Source organism: Phyllobates terribilis, unplaced genomic scaffold (assembly GCF_046119375.1).
Source record: "Phyllobates terribilis strain yellow unplaced genomic scaffold, ASM4611937v1 Scaffold_11__3_contigs__length_659146591, whole genome shotgun sequence".
Classification (NCBI taxonomy): domain Eukaryota; kingdom Metazoa; phylum Chordata; class Amphibia; order Anura; family Dendrobatidae; genus Phyllobates; species Phyllobates terribilis.
In genome coordinates, this window is record NW_027362771.1 from 543,330,160 (window position 1) to 543,349,811 (window position 19,652).

The window sequence follows — 19,652 nt, forward strand, 5'->3', positions numbered from 1 at the left end:
AAAAGGTTTTTTCTTGGCATCGGCTTAGGCTCCCACAACGTTCCATTATTCTCAAAACAGTCCTCCCCTCCCCGCTTCTTACATTTGATTGCACAACACAATTTGGATTCTTGAAAAACGCGAAAGAGAAGTCAAGATTTCCTGCTCCGATGAGCATTTCACATCTTTCATCCAGACACAAAAAAAAGTTCGGACAGAATTTATGGCCGAAGCAAAGTACAGGTCACAGGGCTGTTCCGGTTTTTATGTTTTTGAAAAAAAAAAAAAAAAAAAAAAAAAAAAAAGGACCATGAATATGAAATATGATAATTGCCTTATAGGTCTGTAGTCTGTACCGTTATCGGCATACGTCTTGAAATGGCTTCTAATAATTAAAATCTGTTTATTCACAAATGGCTTGATTTACTTAAAAAATAAACGTTAAGCTTCACGGAAAACTCCTGTTTAACGTAAAACGTGTTTGTTTTTTGAAAAGTTTTTGGAGATAATTGTCGTTTCTGTACATTCTTCACGGTAACTGAAAAAATGGCGGTATATCTGTACATGTGTTAACCTTGTTCATCTACTGGGAAAGTTTCCCTCAAAATCCCTCCCATTACCCGCCAAAAAAAAGATGCCTTTATTTCCCCCTCATTTCTCGGAATCCAAGTAGCTCCTCTGGAGATGTTTTATCATCTCCTTCCTTTGGTCATATCTTCGCTTCTTCAGGTCTTCAACGAACCCAATGGCCACGTATGTTCTCCAAGAACTCTCGAGATTCCTTTTTTTCTTTTTTGATGACTGAGGCCATCCACTGGTTTGAGGTTCCACCTTGTCATCACAGCCCCTTCCTCTCAAGCCTTTCCAAAATAGACTGCAGTTTTTTCACGGCTTCCTTCCGTGCTTGCCGAATACTGTCCTGACCGCCGGTTTCTACCGAATCTAGCACTAGTAATTCCTTGGTCAACATTTCTTCTAAACACCGGTAACTCATTTCAGTCTTTTTCCCGACAAACTCATCCACTTCTTGTTCCAGATCCTCCACTCTTTCCAAGACCTGGCAGATCTTCAGTATCCCTGGATGTGTGATGCTAGAAAAATCAGCTGGGGGATTGTTGGCTTCTTTGGGCCTGGGGACAGATTCGGGATTTGAAGGCTCCTTCCTATTATACATTTGAGGAGAAGCACTGTAATGAGGGTTTGGTGGAGGAAGGTTTGGCTTCGGTTCGGAAGGTGGGCATGATTGGGTCATGTCTGAGGGGTAGCCAGGATATTGCCTTTGATGGTTATAACCAGGATTTTGAGGTGTATCCTAAAAGGAGAATTAAGAGACAAAAAAAAAAAAAAGTTATGACACTTATACTAAATATCAGCTTTGACACTATGCACTAGTTTCCATCATATGTGTCCTCCATCCATAGCATTAGGGCAAACACAACATTTCTACAGTAGAACAAAAGTGACATGAGCCCATGGCGCTCCACCGATGGCAACAGCCTCTCCTCCAACTCAGAACCACTCAGTCCTATTCAAGTGAATGAAACTGAGAAAAGCAAGCAGGCACAGCAACTACTAAATGTAGGAAGTAGTGCCTGGTAAACAATGAAGAGTGTATAACGGTCCAGCCGCAGTGCCATCAATCAGCGGAATTTTTAGCCCTGAAGAACCCTTTAGGTGAAATCTAATCTACAGTTGAAACCAGAAGTTTACATACACTATATAAAAAGACACATCTGCATGTTTTTCTCAATATCTGATATGAAATCAGAATAAACCTTTCCCATTTTAGGTCAATTAGGATTACCATCATTTTTCATATTTGCCAAATGCCAGAATAATGAGAGAGAGAGAGAGAATGTTTTAAAGGCATTTTTATTACTTACTGCAAAGGCAAAGCTTTACATAAACTAAGATTACTATGCCTTTAAATAATTCTGGACTGCCCATATGATGATGTCATGTGTTTGGAGGCTTCGGATAGGTTTTTTGGCAACATCTGAGAGTATTAGAGACACACCTGTGGATGTATTTCAATGCACACCTGAAACACTGCTTCTTTGTGTAACATTGCAAGATGGGAAAGTCTAAAGAAATCAGTCAAGATATCAGGAAGAGAATTGTGGACTTGCACAAGTCTGGTCCATCCTTGGGTACAATTTCAAGATACATGAAGGTGCCTCGTTCATCTGTACAAACAATTATAAGCAAGTACAACAAGATGGAAATGTCCAGCCATCATACCGCTCAGGAAGGAGATGGGATTGTGTCCCAGAGATGAATGTGCTTTGGTCCGACATATGCATATCAACCCAAGGATAAAAGCAAAAGACCTTGTGAAGATGATGGCAGAAGCTGGTAAGATTGTGTCAATAATCACAGTGAAATGAGTACTGTATCAACAAGGGTTGAAAGGCCACTCTGCCAGGAAGAAGCCATTACTCCAAAAGAAACATAAAAAAGCCAGATTAATGTTTGCAAGTGCACACAGGAACAAAGGACTTAATTTTTAGAGACATGTCCTGAAGTCTGATGAAACAAAAATTTAACTTTTGGGTCATAATGACCATCGTTACGTTTGAAGGAAAAAGTGAGAAGCTTGGAACCCTAAGAACACCATCCCAACTGTGAAACATGGGGGTGGCAGCATCACGTTGTGGGGTTGTTTTGCTGCAGGAGGGACTGGTGCACTTCACAAAATAGATGGCATCATGAGAAAAGAAGATTATGTGGCAATACTGAAGCAACATCAGTCAGGAAGTTAAAGAATGGGCAGAAATGGGTCTTCCAAATGGACAATGACCAGAAGCATACCGCCAAAATGGTAACAAAGTGGCTTAAGGATAACAAAGTCAATGTTTTGGAGTGGCCATCACAAAGCCCTGATCTCAATCCTATAGAAAATTTATGGGCAAAGCTGAAAAGGCAGGTGCGAGCAAGGCGACCTACAAACCTGGATCAGTTACACCAGTTTTGTCAGGAGGAATCGGCCCAAATTCCGACCAACTATTGTGAGAAGCTTGTGGAAGGATATCCCAAATATTTGACCCAAGTCATTCAGTTTAAGGGCAATGGTACCAAATACTAATGAAATGTATGTAAACTTTTGATGTAAGTAATAAAAAATGCCTTAAACATTCTCTCTCATTATTTTGGCATTTGGCAAATATTAAAAATGATGGTAATCCTAATTGGCCTAAAACGGGAAAGGTTTATTCTGATTTCATGTCAGATATTGAGAAAAACATGCATATCTTTTTACATAGTGTATGTAAACTTCTGGTTTCAACTGTATATATTTTAGATTAAAGAAAATAGTGTGCATATATCTTACGGTTGAAGGAAAGGAGGTGATATAAACTTTTCATTTTACATATACACACAAACACACGTGGTGTATGTGTGTATATAAAATAATCTAATAAAATATAAAATGAAAAGTTTGAATCACCTCCTTTTCTTCATTCAAAATAAAGAAATTCACTAAAATAATAATGAGATATCAAACTTGTATATCTTTTATATATTATTATTATTATTATTATTATTAGTCCCAACCTGATCAATCATTTTCCCCTCACAATGAATACTGTAAATTCAAAGCCATGCGGGGGTGGTGGTGGGGGGGGGATGTTTTTTTTTTTTTTTTCACTATTTGCAACATTTTTTTTTGGACTTTCCAAATGGACAGTAAAATGGATGGCGTCATTCAGAACTACAACTCGTCCCACACACAAAACAACCCCCATCATACAGCCAAGACAGAAAACTAAAAAAAAGTTTGACTTTGGGAAGAAAGGAAAGGAGAAACAAAATTGTCTGTGCCCTTAAAGGGTTGAAGGTGAAGTTGGGGATGCTGAAATGCCCACTGGTGGGTCAGAAGCGCTGAGTTGGTCACTGCTCTCCTCCTGACCAGGAGCCAGTCTTCCGTCAGAGCAGGGGGTGAGGGATTTTGTCCCTCCATTCTGGTTATAGGTGGGGTCTAAGCACCGAGATCCCTATTGATCAAAACTTCTGACACATCCCTTTGATGTGAAAAGTTTGTGGGAGTTATACTTTAACTATAAACACTGGGCTCCTAAACTAAGACATTATTAATAGTCTGCTATGCGTCCCACTTTACAATCCAACTTATACACAGATGACCTACCTTCACATCATAAACTGGTGACTGGACGTCCCCTCCGGGCCAGGGTGATCGGCCTCCAGACATATAATGCGTGTCGTTCAGGTTGTGCGGCGGGGCCGAGTGCCACTGGTAGGGGTTAGGAGGTCCGTACATATTCCAGCTGTCATCTCTAGGAGCCTGCTGTAACACATACAATACAGGTCAAACGCTTCTACCAATAACAACTATACTCCACGCCAGGCAATATGAAACTAACACTGGCAATACAGATTGCCAGAGGAGAGAATATATAGGAGAGGGGAGTGGTCAATACTGAACAGCTGAAATAATCCAAGCTGGGAAGCCTCAGAGACTCCAAACTTGTTGGCAGCATGGCGGCACCACATGCTTTGGAAAACAGTGGTACACATCCACTTGGGCTGTCCAGGACATAGGTCATCAATATCAGATTGGTGGTGGTCTCCACCAATCAGAAATGTTCTTCTCTATACATCAAGTAGTGGCCGTTCTGCAGTTCCAGAGAATGGCCACTACACAGAGTTGTGCTGTTCTGGCTCCATACAGTTTACATCCGAAGCGGCCAATCGCTGATCAGTGGGGGATGCTAAGGATCTGATGTTGATGACCTGGGTCATGAATATTCAAGTATTGGACAAAACCTATAAGATCAGCATCTTTACATAGAGCTCACCCCGATCTGCTCTCAGGCAGGGAAAGCAATTACAGAACTAATTACCAATTAGTCTGACATTGCCCCATGTCTCAATGAGGAAACCTTGTCATTGCCTTGATAAAATGAGCTGCCCTGACACAAATATCCTGAATGCACGTGTCCCGGATCCAGAAGGTTTAGATGTAGGTTATGCCGCCAGTCATACTGTCACACTGGGATATTCAAGGTCATTGGGACAATGGTTTTTGTTATTTGGTGCCAAAGTAGAAATGCAACTATATATATTTAATGTATAATACATATACCTGGTGCTCAGCAACTACGACCTCCATTCTGGAGCCCCATTTACAGTTGAAAAAATGGCTGTCGCTGTATAAAACACCATTGATTGAGAAGTGTGAGACAGTCAATCATGGTGCATCAGAAGGAACGTGCTTCACACTTCCCAAGAAAGCTGTGCATAGGGTAGTCCGAAACTAAGGCGGCCATTTTGAACTGGACTGGAGGGTTATAATAATCCCTTAATGTCAAGCAAAATGTATTTTTGTCCTAGTTTTAAAAAGGAGAGATGTCTTAAATCTCCACCCCCCTGCTCATTTGGAAGAAGCTACATAGTACTCACTCGTACTTCCCCCCAAAACCAGGAATTTTTATAAGCGCCATAAAGCCTCAGCCCAGAGCAAGCCTTCTGGTTAACTGGAAATTCCCTCCCAAAAATCCTATTGTCTATCTGTACAAACTTTTAAAGTCGATTTTAATAATGCACATGACTGTCACAAACACAGGGACCACATTTTTGAGATGTTCACCTTTTTCCAATTGTGATCGTGTGGTTTTCGTGGCTGGGAGACCACCGGAAGCCCAGGAAATGGGTTCTGAGTGACATAGAGATATCATATTTGATATCCATCTTCATGAATATTGGTGACGGCAAACATGATGTCTCCATCTTGGATGTGGAGATACTAGGGATGCTGAGGTAAGAAGAGGCTGCTCACACTATCCCTACTGTCATTCTGAATATACATGTGTTATAGGTTATCTACAAGTCACAGTAGCGGATGTTCCAATTGCACATGCTCACTAACACTTTAGGACAAGTTTCTGTGAGTATAGCAATTGGCAGCCATTTTAATTCTACATTAATTACCTCACAGCACAAAATTTAACAATTAAGAATGTTTAGAAATTTACCGAAAATGAAATTTCCTTCGTTTTATTTTTTTTTCTATTCCCGGAGAACCTTTTAAGAAATGAAAGCTGTGTTCTAGTTGCGATGGGCAATAAAGGTAGTCCTGATAAATCAGGCCCAATATTTCATGTCTTTTTTTTTTAGTGGACTTTCGTAATCTTCTTTGTTTCTGTAAATTACAAAACACATCCCTATTTTTGGTGTATGTTAATAAAGCTAAAACTCCAAAAATAAGAAATTAAGGAGCCTGGAAGTAACAGTTGATGGCCACAACACATTAGGGAGCAGATTTTATTATAAGTTGTGAGCCACAATAGTGTCAGAAAAAAAAAAAAAAGAAGTTTTTCCTGATATTCTGCTAATCTCGACATTTTTCAAAAAGCAGGTGGAAATCATTTGAAGGGGCATGGCCTTGTTATGATACTGGCGTAGCACTGCTGGAATCCAGTGGCTGAAGGAGCACGAGCAGGAACAGCAAGCGGTCAGTAGAAGTTCTTGGAGTTAGCAAAGGAGTTGTAGGCAATAATCCGTAGATAGGTAAGAACAGTCTGGGTAAGACAGTCCAGGAGCTGGAGACTGGAACTAGACTAAACAGCTAGACACAATACTCAAGCAATGGGTGAGAGATCCATGCAGCTTTAAGTAGGCCCAAACAGGAAACAAGATGGATTCCACAGGTTCAAAATCTGCCATCTTAGTAAAGGGCAATTACAGAACACAACAGCAGCCTCCAGTGGCAAGGACTGGAATTGCAGCACAACTACTAAGGTGAATAATAGCAGCCACTAGTGGTCAAACTCTTGAAGGACTATACAGGAATCCTGATAGGCCTCCAGGTACTCGCCAATGGACTGACTGAGGAAGCCATCTACTTCTGTCTAACCCCTTAGATGCTGCTGTCTCTATTGAAAGAGGCATCTAAAGGATTAAACTACATGGATTTGTTTGTCATGGCTCCATGCTATTGTAGGTCAGTAGGGCTCCTGCAGATGATCACGCAGGCATACAGGCAACACCCGCCTGATCAACATCTTGTACATAACCATCACGGAAAGTTCATTTATCAATACTCATGACTGATATATACTGTATGGGGGATACATTGCTGACCACTGGGAGGGGTGCTATAATTTAGAGGATAGGCCATCAATGAAGAGTCCCCTTAAACACCAATCATCAAAAATCATTAAAAAGACCAACACAGCAGCCTTTTTTGCTGACGACGTCATTTTATTTATGTCTGATCCCATTCAGCATTTGCCTAAAGTTCTCAAACTACTTAAAAACGTCGGCACTTACTCCGGGTTTAAAATAAATGTCAAAAAATGCGAAATACTCCCCTTAACAGAGAGAAGAATAAAATTATTCCTGAGTGGATCTTTCGGTGGCAAAACGTTAGCCCCCTCATATATTACATACTTGGGTATCAAGGTAGGTCGCTCGCCCTCGTCTTTATACCCTCTAAACTATCCCCCCCTTATTAAGAAAATTATTAATCAGCTAAAGACCTGGCAAGATCTACCCTTATCCTTTATGAGTAGGGCACACTTGGTGAAAGTGATAAGTATGGCAAAGCTCATGTATCATCTACAAACCTTACCATTACGTTTAAAACACTCAGACGTTACTATACTTAATAGAGCTTTTAGTCAGTTCATCTGGAAGGGAAAACATCCTAGAATTAGTGTGAATAAACTGATAGCCTCCAAGGAAGAGGGAGGCACCTTTTTAGATGTATAATAGATTGGCTTCATAAAAGACATACATATTCAGACTACTCCCTAGATTCTGACTATGCATCCCCCTATAACTTAACAGCTCTCCTCCACTCCCGATTTACCTCGCTACCCTTAGTAATCAAGAAATCTGTGATCTTTAGGGATACTATCTCTACATGGAAAGCAGTCAGGAAAAAATATGGCCTTTCATTCAGAATCTCAAAACACCTTCCATTATGGCTCAAACCTGAATTCCCCCAAGGTAGTGAGAATAAATTCTTTATAAAATGGCAACAAGCTGGTGTTGTGAACATATCTCACCTTCTTCACCCAATTGAACAGAGATATCTAACATGTGCAGAAACGTTGGGAAAATATGAACTACCCCCACAGCACTATTTCCAATATGAACAGATCAAACTCTCCGTCGTGGCTACTTAAGAGATGTTACCTTTGAAACTTCCCGAAACGAGCAGTATACCATCCTGTCATCTCCAATGGGTACCTCCTCAATATCTACACTATGATCATCAATGAAACCTAACCTTGTGGAATCACACCCAGATACCTTTTTTAAGTACTGGAAACAACAATTTGATGATGTAGATATCCCCGAGAAGATGAGAACGGGTTGGAGGATATTCAGGAAACATATTATAAATGAGTCGTGGAGAGAAACTCCGTTCAAAATCAAGAATGGTGCGATATACGCCTCTAATCTACCAAAAAAAGACCCACTTTCTAATAGACTAATTGCATGTCCCAACATCCACACTCTGACCTCCTACACGGCCTTGGGTCCTGTCCTGCATCAGTTTCCTATTGGGACCAGGTAGCTGACATGATTGACACCACATGGGGACCAGGATATGTCCTTTCTCCATCTTTAGCCCTGCTGCATGTTTGGACTAACATAAACAACCCTAACAAATTAATAGGGAGTCCCCCCCAAGCTACTACATACCTGGCTTATACTGGCAAAAAACAGCTCCTAAAACATTGGCTAGATCCCAATATCCCCCCATTATGGAACTAATAGCACAAATGAAGCATTATATGGAGGTAGAACAACAAGACGCCCAATGTAATAAAGAGAAGCGAGCAGCAAATACCTTCTAAAATGGAAACAGTTTATTATAAATTGCTGTTCACTAGAGGACAAAGGGAAAATGGTAGAACCCTTCACATCTACAGCAAGGTATATACTATATACTAGAAGATCTCAAAAATAACTTAGGTCCATTTCGATTAACTTAAAATGGAGAAGAGAAAGGTGAGGAGAACAATCAATGGGCCAGGACTTCTGGCATAGATATAAATGCATTAATTATCCATGATGGCTTCAATGAGATATAACACATACTGTCAACTAGTTCATTTTGATGTTTGTTACATCTGTTATACCAATTAAATATGTGAATAGAGTTGTTATAGACCCAGTCTGTGTATGGGCACTCTGTTGATAAAAAAAACCAAAACAACAACAATACAGGGAATGGTTAATACTCACCGGAGCAGGGTACTGCGGATACTGTGGCCTCTGCTGAGGAACGTTGTGACAACTCTGCTGAGGGTATCCCCAGTGAGAAGGTGCCTGAGGGGCCCCTTGCTGTTGCTGCATGGCGGACTTGTAGGGATCAACAGGATAATGCGGCTGTGAGGGAGGTGGGTAGTAAGGGTTCGCTGGGTGGAGACCAGGGTAAGGGGGATTCATTGTAGACTGGTTATAGGGTGGTCCATATGAACCATTGGTATAGTGCTCCATGCCCTGTAAGAAACATCAGACATTAGTCGTATGCACACAGACTGGTGACAAAATACAAAAAGGAGAGAGGACATGTAGGCAAAACTGATGAATGAAATATTTTTTGCTCCTCTATATTGCCTTCTGAATGAGTTAGCTATTCCTGGTATAATGCTAATAAGCCAATCAGATGTCTTTCTATTGCTCCTCCCCCATCCCCTCTCACAGTATGCAGCCTCAGAAACTGCAGCCGCATCCCCCTCCTACCTGCACTTTTCTTTATCTTACTTTTTGACATTATATCGATTAAAACTGGAGACTGAGAAGATGTTCTTAACCTTGAAGAAGGGCATCTACATACTACTGGAAAACGCCACTTTCCCTGTTAAAAGGGGTTATCCTCAGCTTGGAGGTTATGCCCTATCCTTAGATAACTTCCCTATCGCTGGGGGTGGTGGAGGGGGAAAAGTCATGACCCGCTGTAATGCAAATCTTTCCGAGAACCAGGGTTCTTGTAAACGGAGTGGTGGTCAATGATGTGCACCTCTATGGGAGTGTCGAAGACCAGGACTCCCATTTAAGAATCAATAAAGCAGAGGCGGACATGGTCGACCACTGCTCCATCCTTCTTCTGAGCACTGGATCTTTGGGGGCAGGGCTGTGGAGTCGGTAAGCCAAACCTCCGACTCCGCAATTTCCATGACACAGACTCAAACTCCGACTCCCTCATACATGGCTCATGTTTAAGTGATAAATTTACTGTAGCACAGATGCATCTCAGCTAAAAGTCCAGACCCTGAGATCAGGAATAGGACAGACATTTATAGGACATTTCATAACTTTCCCAAATTCTTATGAAAAAATATTCCCCACAAACTGCATTGAATTACTGTACCCAATTTATTATATATTTTAGGAGTCAGAGTCGGTCCATTTTATACCAACTCCGATTCTGACTCCGACTCCACCGAAATGGACATGGACTCCGACTCCAGAATCCACAGCCCTGTTTGAAGGTCCCAGTGGTTGGACCGCAGTAAGTGTGTGTGTGTGTGTGTGTGTGTGTGTTTAACAGACGGATAGGAAATAGCCTCCAAATGTGGTACAACCACTTTAATAAAGTTTCATGTTTACATGTATTATTGAAAATTGACAAAAAAAAAAAAAAAGAGTATATTGATAGGTAATTTTTCAATTTACATACCTGACCGCCAACAGTATAAGTGGGGGGATAGGGAGGTTGGGGTTGAGCAGCACAGGACCAGCCGCTCGGATCGTATCCAGGATATGGAGAATTCTAGGACAGATCAGAATACATTTTTAGAGCAATTTCCAAATTGTAGTAAAGCAAAATACACCCATCCAGACACCATAAATAAAAGCGTCATGCAGTCGACATGAGAACACTGAATGACAAAGCAGAGATGCAACATTGAAAATGCAGTCCTATCCTCAACACCGCTGACTGCTACAAGACTCTTCAACCTGGTCCCACTGTGGACAATTTTCTTTTTTGCACTTTAATTTCTTTCAAGACCCATCAGCTTGCTTCCCTTCCACCCCCCATCTACTGTATATAGCAATATGAGGGCTTCATTTTTGCGAGATACGCTGTAGTTTTGAATGACACTATTAACATATAATATGCTGGAAAACAAACTCCAAGTCCGGTTAAACAGCGAAAAAATACGGCAGTTCCTCCATTGTTTTTTTGGAGTTTTGTTTTTACGACGACCATAGTGTGGGAAAAAATGGCTTAAAAACATGGTTCTCAAGGTCAGAATGGATGCAAAGATAAAACTTGTGTCATTTTTTTTATTCAATTGGTGTCATTTTTCCTATTTTAATATATATAAAAAATGAATTAACCCCTACAGTAAAAGTTATAAAAGGCGAAAAAAAAAAAATAATGCCAAAATAGTTTTTTTTCAGCCTCCACATTTCCCTTAACAGAAAAAAAAAAAAGATCAAAACATCATCTGTAGCCCAGGATGGCATCAATAAAAACTTCAGATTGCCACACAAAATCTTAAAGGGGTTGTCCACTACTAGGACAACTCCTTTTCGATCTGAATGTTTGCCCCCGTGAAAAGTAAAAAACAAAACTAACAAAAAAAAAAAAAAACGCTCTTATACTCACCTTCTGTGCCGATGCTGTTCCCGCGGTGTCGGCACTTGCGGTCCCGGGCTCTCATGTGGTTGTTGTGACACGCGAGTCCTGCGCTTAATCAGCGCTGGCATCACTGTCCATGCCATATTGGTAATCAAGAGGAAGTGAGTGACATTGATCAGAACTAGCTCCGGTCACTGATGTACAAGCACAGCCGGCATCTCCCAGGTATGGTGCAGTCTCAGCTCCTGAAGCTGCTTGTTTTGTTTTTTGTATTGAGAGATGGAAGGTGGGAAAAAAAATAAAACTTATATTTATTCTTTATTTTTATATTTTATTATTTTTTTTAACTTTTTACTTTATTTTTTTTAGTCGTCCCCCCCCCCCCCCCTTCCCCACCAGGGGACTTGAATCTGCATATACTGTATACTGCAATACTTACATAGAAGTGATGGAGGTCTTCAGTAGGCCCCCAGGTGACCTGATAACCCATCAGTAGCCCACAATCACATTGCCGGGGAACTGATAAATGCAGTCAGAGACTGACATTGACACATAAGTGATTAAACATGTGCGATGGGAGGTAGCTCTGATCACTGCTGTCAGACAGGTGCCGACTGCATAAACACAGCCAGCACCTGTCCTGTATGAAGAAGGCTCAGCAACTGAGCCCGCTAAATACACCCGCGACCATGTGTGATGTGAAATACTTCATCCACATCCCAGCTAGAAAGGCCACGGCAATCAGAGAGCCGCTTCTGAAAAGCCAACAGTGAGCCTAAAATATAAATCTGTAATAGGCAGCGGACATTGTAGTTAGAATTTCATTATATGAATAGGAAGAAAGAGCTTAAAGGAGGTTTTCCCCACTTTATTTTAACAGATGTGTGGCACTTTTATATCAAGTATTACAGGTCCTCCTTCAATTAAAAACACATCAGAAAGTGGCTTTTGATTTGGATCAGGTCGATTAGGGAGAAGGTGACCAGACCTGTCCATCAGTCGCCATTTTTTGAGAAAAGGAAAGCTGCGCAGTCTGTGAGTAAGGAGAAGAACCAGTAATACTTATACATTAGTAAGTGCCACAAAATCCCCAAATACATTTGATAAAATAGAAGGTAAAAGTGGGCAACCCCTTTAAGAAATATTTCCAGCCATTGTTTAAGAGAGCAAGCTTACTCAGACTATAACGGAGTTCAGTCATAGTCTGAGTAAGCATGCTCTTTTAAACAATGGCTGGAAATATATGGACTTCTCTCTGGAAAAGAGACTTGGGCTGCCGTTGTCAGGGTAGATTGGTGGCCAGCGCCAACTGATCAAACTTACTAGAGATATTATATGGTTATATTTTTCAATTTGATCTCTATAGTACAAAAAGTAATAGCCTGCAGCTCTTTTGGAGTCCTCCCTAAGGCTATGTTCACACAGAGTGCGTTTTGTTTTGTTTTTAAGCTTCAGGAAACACTCAAGCATGATAAATCCAAAAAGTTTTATTTTGAAGAGTTTTTCAGCCTTTTGATTAGACAAGATCTAGTTTTGGGAGGATCCCATCAGAAGTTGCTCCAAAAACCAGATATGCACCTTTTTTTCCCCATAGGGTGATATTTATAAAAAACTCCTCATAGAAACAGCAAAGTGAATTTACCATAGAAATTAATAAAAAGAGTTTCCAAGTGTTTTTGGGAAAGATTTTGGAGCGGATTTACCCAAAACATTGTTTGAGCACACCCTTGTAGTTAGAGGCACTTGTAGGACCCATGAGAAACACCAGGTGCCATGTAATACTGAACTCTGTAGGCAGAGGAAGCCCTGATTATTAAAAGGGGCTAGCTGCTAGCTATCGCCTGTCCACAGAATAGATGATAACTTACTAATCGGATGGGGTCTGGTTGGCAGAATGGGCAATTACCATGTTACAAAATGGAGCTACAGGTCAGACACCTGACAGCACTTCCATTCGTTCTCTATGGAGCTGTCAAAAAAAGCTGATCGCAGAGGTGGGCTGCCACACAGGGCATAAATGGAGAGGTGGTCGAGCTTGTGTACAGCCCACCCCCAGAAATAAAAGGGCCCCCTTTTGCTTATCGGACTGCTGGGAGGTTGTGTAGTAAAATGAAATTAGCTTAAAAGATTGTGTCATCAGAAACACTGGGGCGGATCAGGTGCCCCTCGCAGTACCCCTTGAAAATAACTGGGGGAAGCTGCTACCAGTGTGGCAGGTGAAGTGCAAATGTAGTATTAATTGGTGGTCTGGTAATACTACAAAGTAAAGCTTGACAAAACTTGGAGGTCTGATAGGAGGACCCTGTAAGGAATGAGGGCAGGGTCTGTCCTAATGACCCTTTAAATAAGGGATGTTCTCCAGCATATGGGTTGACTGAATCAGGGAAGATTGCCACAAATTTTATGGTGCAATGTCTGTCAGGGAATAGAAGAGCTAAAATGAAGAAGTTCAAGATTTCTAATGCCACCCCCCCTGCACCCAAACCAGACACAGGAGGGGATAGAGTATACACCCATAAAGGCTGGCTTCAGACACTTCAATAATGAGCACAAGAGAAATGAGTCAAAAAGCCATGAAAACGATGCACAAGCCTCTCCAACATTCAGAGTGGAGCGACCACTGCAGGATCAAGACTAGAAGTCAGCAGCGGCCATAACACAGACGCCAGCTCTGGATATGGAGCACCACATCCTTACCTCAGACCTGCACAGAGGAAGTGGCCGCGACTTCTCCTCGCAGGTATTGAGTCATGCAGTGATGATCACCGCACGTGATGACAAGCCCAGACAATTGTACAAGGAGTGCCCGAGCCTCGTCATCGCCATTACCAGGAAGATACCAGAGACGTCTTCCACAGTAAATAAAGGATGACTGAGATCTTATATAAGGGATGAGCAACTACATGACACGTTAAGTCCCATGATTTGGACATCTTACAGACTTTATTGCACATCTTTCAGTTTCCATATATTGCTTGTTGTTGCTATGCAGTAATGTTTACTTTCCATGAAGCTTGTCCCTTCTCTCTCCCTGTCTCCCTCATGTGACTGATGTAGCTAACCCCTCCCTTATTCTTCCTGCTTCTCTTCATTCTCCATCTTACCACCATTAGAAGCTCATGTACTCTCAGCCTGTCTCGGGAAAAGTTGTACCTGCTGCTGATGTATGTATTCTTATAAGATTTCTACAAGGAAAATAAAGCTTCTTCTAAAGCTTTACAACGTGCCTGCCTGCAGCAGAGTTAAAGCTATCTGCGACCATCGCCATTGTAAGTAAGGTGAAGAGACAGCGTCCTATATTTATAGCACAGCCATGGGGACAGAATATGACAGGTAACAAGACCGCTCTCCAGCCTGCCAACCAGGGTGCAAGCTCCAGTGTGTATACAGCACTTTGAAAAATACTTCCAAAAGTATTTCCATTTTTTTTTCTTGTTACACCCATAGTTAAATGCATGTATTTGTGAAGTGTAAAGGAAATAATACATGGGTTTTCTTATTATTATAAAAATATAAAATCTGAATATTGTGATGTGAATTTATAGTCAGACTCTTGTTCTCCGGTACCCCTAAATAAAATTTTGAGTGACCAATTGCCCCCAGAAGTCACACAATTAGTAAATTGAGTCCACCTGTGTGTAATTTCTTCTCAGGATAACTACAGCTGTTCTGTGAAGGCCTCAAAGGTTTGTTTGAGAACATTAGGGATCAAACAGCATCATGAAAACCAAGGAACACACCAGACAGTTCAGGGATAAAGTTGTGGAGAAGAGTAAACCAGGGTTAGGTTATAAAAAATAGCCCAAGCTCTGAACATCTCACGGAGCACTGTGCAATCAATCAACCAAAAATGGAAGGAGTATGGCACAACTACAAACCTACCAAGACATGGCCGTCCACCTAAACTGACATCCCAAGCAAGGAGAGCACTAATTAGATAAGCAGCTAAAAGGCCCATGGTCACTCTGGAGGAGCTGCAGAGATCCAGAGCTCAGGTGGGAGAATCTGTCCACAGGACAACTAGTAGGCCGCGGCCCCACTGTCAGTATTCGGTCAGTATTTTTTCTCAGGAGTGGGAGCCAAAACAAGGTGAGGAACAATTAAGAGAAAAGGTATAATAGAAACAAGTCACCAATTCTGCATTTATCACCTACTCCTGAGAAAAAATACTGATCGAACACTAATAATGGGGCTGTGGCCTTAGTCGTATACTGCACAAATCTGGCCTTTATGGAAAAGTGGCAAAAAGAAAGCTATTTTTGAAAGCGATAAGAATCCCCATTTGCAAAAAAACATGTAGGAGACACAGCTAACATGTGGAAGGTGCTCTGGTCAGATGAGACCAAAGTAGAACTTTTTGGACTAAATGCAGAACGTTATGTGTGGTGGAAAACTAACATTGCACATCACCTTGAAAACACCATCCCCACCGTCACAAGTGGGGGCAGCATCATGCTGTGGGGAGACTTTTCTTCAGCAGGGTCAGAGTTGATGGGAAGATGGATGGAGCTAAATACAGGGCAATCCTGCAGGAAAATCTTAGAGGCTGCAAAAGACTTGAGACTGGGGTGTAGGTTCACCTTCCAGCAGGACAACCACCCTAAACATCCTGCCAGAGCTACAATGCAATAGATGCTCCAGACCAGCAAACTGCAAAGTGGTCACACTTGTTGATTACCAGTTAATCAAGGATAATTGACGAGAAGCACCTGGCTGCTAATTACCCTGTTAGTCAGGGTGTACTTAGATTTTCTCATTATGCCATGTACATATGCACAAATGCTACACAAAAGTATTGGGCCGCACATCTCAGTCACTGAATTTAGGTTTTTCAATAAACCTTATTTAGCCCCTCAGAGGGCAGAAAAGTCCTCAACGCTCTGCTGACCCCATAACTGCAGAGTCCAAACATCCTCTTCCATCGACATAGAAATGGTGACGCGTCCCATGTCAGGAAGGCACGGCTGTTACTACCGTCTATAGCACTATGGTGGTTTATAGTCAGTAGGTTCAAACCAAGTTATTGACAGACGAGAGGGTTTTCTTATAAGTAGCATTGATTTATGATCGATGGGGGTCCAATCCCTTGGAAGCCCACTGATTCTACTGCTGACCCTTTCTTGCATTCGCTCCACCAAAGAGGAGCAAATCGCTGTGGTCGTAGCTGCAGAAATACTCAGCGAGAAGCAATTATATCCAGACAAGGTTGCAATAAATGGAGGCGCTGTCTATCAAGAAGAGCCTCCTTTATGACTGCCAGGGTAAGGCCACGTTCCCACCATGAGTTTTTGATGCTGCAGATTTTTGCTGCGTCTTACAGGTCCAGCAAAGTGGATGGGATTTATAGAGATCTCCTGCCCGCTGTGCGTAAACTGACCTGCGGTGAGAGTTTCCAATCTGGAGCATGTCAGTTTCTCTTGCGGGGACGCCGAGCGGGTTTTCCCCATAGACTTGCATTAGGTGCAGAAATTCCACAGGTAAGAAACACACAGGCATTTCCACAGAGGAAACACATAAAACGCGTATAATCCGCACCTAACTATGTCAATAAAGTTTTGTCAAAGCCAAATACCAGGAATTATCAAAAACAAAGCAGCTTTATTTAAAGCCAAATACAGTCACTTTTTTTTATTTTTTAGATTTATGAGATAACGGGATGGGGAGGGGGGATAATAGTAACTTTCCTATTTTTAAAACATTTTTTTCTTTGCTTTTTTGGGTTTTTCTAGAGGGCTTGAACCTGCGATCACTTGTGCACCGTAATACTGCTGTGCACTGTAAAATTACCCCACAGCCTGGGCTTCATGGGTGAGCAAACATGGCTGACACAGGGCCTTCAGGAGATCCCTAAGCTGCCGGGACGATGCAGTCATACTGCGGGGTGACGTAGGGGCATCAAAAGGGACAACTTGCCTTAATTCCAACATCTTAAATGCTTCTGCCATGATGACCAGCAGCATCTAAGAGGTTAAAGTGCTGCAATCGGAGTTAGGCACCAAGACTGTACAGATAAGCTCCGCTCCACAGCAGAGCGCCCCCACATGCCAAGGTCTGCTGAGTGCTGACCCTGAGCACGGCCACTCTTACTGGCCTGTGGCTACTCAGCCTCATACTCCGCACGCTGCCATCCTGAGAGCTTTATAACCAGCAGCAAGTTCTTCTTGTAGCGCAGAATCTCTCCTGTGGGATCGGATAAGACGGCTCAGACCTCACTGTCTACACACAAGTCTGGTGCCTACGAAACCTCTGCTTTCCCTTCCCAAACCCAATTTTGATGTGTACCGACCACTACATGTGGGGAGCCCCCTCCCCCGGAATGCGTGCAGCGTCCCGGGAGCACCCCCCCCCCCCCCCGTAATGTGTGCAGCGTCCCGGGAGCACACACCCCCCCACCCGTAATGTGTGCAGCGTCCCGGGAGCACCCCCCCCCCCCCGCCCGTAATGTGTGCAGCGTCCCGGGAGCACCCCCCCCCCCGCCCGTAATGTGTGCAGCGTCCCGGGAGCACACCCCCCCCCGCCCGTAATGTGTGCAGCGTCCCGGGAGCACACCCCCCCCCCCCGTAATGTGTGCAGCGTCCCGGGAGCACACACACCCCCCCCCCCCATAATGTGTGCAGCGTCCCGGGAGCACCCCCCCCCCCCGTAATGTGTGCAGAGTCCCGGAAGCACCCCCCCCCATGTAATGTGTGCAGAGTCCCGGAAGCACCCCCCCCCATGTAATGTGTGCAGAGTCCCGGAAGCACCCCCCCCCCATGTAATGTGTGCAGAGTCCCGGAAGCACCCCCCCCCCATGTAATGTGTGCAGAGTCCCGGAAGCACCCCCCCATGTAATGTGTGCAGAGTCCCGGAAGCACCCCATGTAATGTGTGCAGAGTCCCGGAAGCACCCCCCCCCATGTAATGTGTGCAGAGTCCCGGGAGCACCCCTCCCTGTAATGTGTGCAGCGTCCCGGCAGCACCCCCCCCCATGTAATGTGTGCAGAGTCCCGGAAGCACCCCCCCCCCCTGTAATGTGTGCAGCGTCCCGGGAGCACCCCCCCCCCCTGTAATGTGTGCAGCGTCCCGGGAGCACCCCCCCCTGTAATGTGTGCAGCGTCCCGGCAGCACCCCCCCCTGTAATGTGTGCAGCGTCCCGGCAGCACCCCCATAATACGTGCACTTTGGGGTCTCAGCCCCCGCGGACCCCCTCTGACCCTCGCACACTGCCTCACATCCTCCTGCTTCCAGCACACAAGCTTCAGGACCCCGCTCGTCCAGGTGTGGAGAATGGGGCAGGACACCTGGTGACCACAGCCGCCTCCGGCCAGCTGTCAGCGGTTGTCCCCACTCTTCGCCCCGGTGCCCCCGGCTTCTGCTGCTCTGGAGACTGCACTGCCGCCATACTGGCCGTCCCCAGCTTTCCCACCATGGGGCGCACTATGCAGACGCACAGTGTGACTGATGCACCGGAGGGGACACAATACCTGGGCTCCGGCAGCTCCTCCCATCTCTCCGCCTCCGGCCCAGCTTCTTGCCGTCTCCTGGGGATAGTAGCCGGAGCCCCAGCCTGAGGCGGCCTCCCCCTGCCGCTGCCGCGCCATCACCTCCCCGGAGGGATAATATCCGCTGCCATCCCCGGCTCTGTGCGTAGCCGACATGAAAGTGGCGGAGTAAACAGCCGGCCGCGCAAACACACTGCTAGTGCGCAAGCGCGGTGCGAAGCATGGCAAGCAACCATCAGCCAATCACACCGGCCGACAATAATCAGCAGCCAATTAGACTTGAGCGTGCGAAATGTGACACGCCCACTACAGTTTCAAACAGCCAATAAGGAGTAAGGGAAATTATCTGTCACTTTACCCATAAGTTACCGCCTTCACTTGTCCTCTATAAGTATTCTAACCAATCAGGAGTGCAATAATTCGCTTACGTCACAAGAACATTATCAAATTGTAACTGCAGTTAAGCGCAGGCGCATTTAGTACACTTAATTCCTTGACCGCGCCTACTTTGATTATTTAAGCCAATGAGGAATCAGATCTTAACCACGCCTATTTTAGGGAACATTAGATCCTGCTGTCCAATCGGTGTAATGTAATAATAGAAGGCAGCCGTCTGACCACGCCCAC

General features: G+C 43.8%; 1 protein-coding gene across 2 annotated transcripts; it reads right to left on the minus strand.

Annotated features, from left to right (window-relative positions):
• Window positions 1–260: 260 nt before the first annotated feature.
• Window positions 261–19,267, minus strand: BAG4 (BAG cochaperone 4). Of its 2 annotated transcripts, none has more exons than XM_073653921.1 (5): window positions 19,008–19,267; window positions 10,637–10,729; window positions 9,199–9,456; window positions 4,127–4,282; window positions 261–1,291 (listed from the first exon to the last, which is right to left on the minus strand). In XM_073653921.1, the coding sequence occupies exons 1-5, from the start codon at window positions 19,179–19,181 to the stop codon at window positions 818–820; spliced, it is 1,155 nt and encodes a 384-aa protein (XP_073510022.1). In that variant the 5' UTR covers window positions 19,182–19,267; the 3' UTR covers window positions 261–817. The 2 variants fall into 2 exon arrangements, with proteins under 2 accessions (XP_073510022.1, XP_073510021.1); XM_073653920.1 differs by having other exon boundaries at window positions 4,127–4,285; window positions 19,008–19,266.
• Between the last annotated feature and the right edge of the window lie 385 nt (window positions 19,268–19,652).

Bases quoted from the DNA above. Each gene is read 5' to 3' on its own strand.
- BAG4 (XM_073653920.1), bottom strand. From the start codon at position 19,181: ATGTCGGCTACGCACAGAGCCGGGGATGGCAGCGGATATTATCCCTCC. The intron at 10,730-19,007 runs GTATTGTGTCCC...GATCTGTCCTAG, and splicing joins GAGGAGCTGCCGGAGCCCAG to AATTCTCCATATCCTGGATA. The intron at 1,292-4,126 runs GTAGGTCATCTG...TTCTCCTTTTAG, and splicing joins CACCAGTTTATGATGTGAAG to GATACACCTCAAAATCCTGG.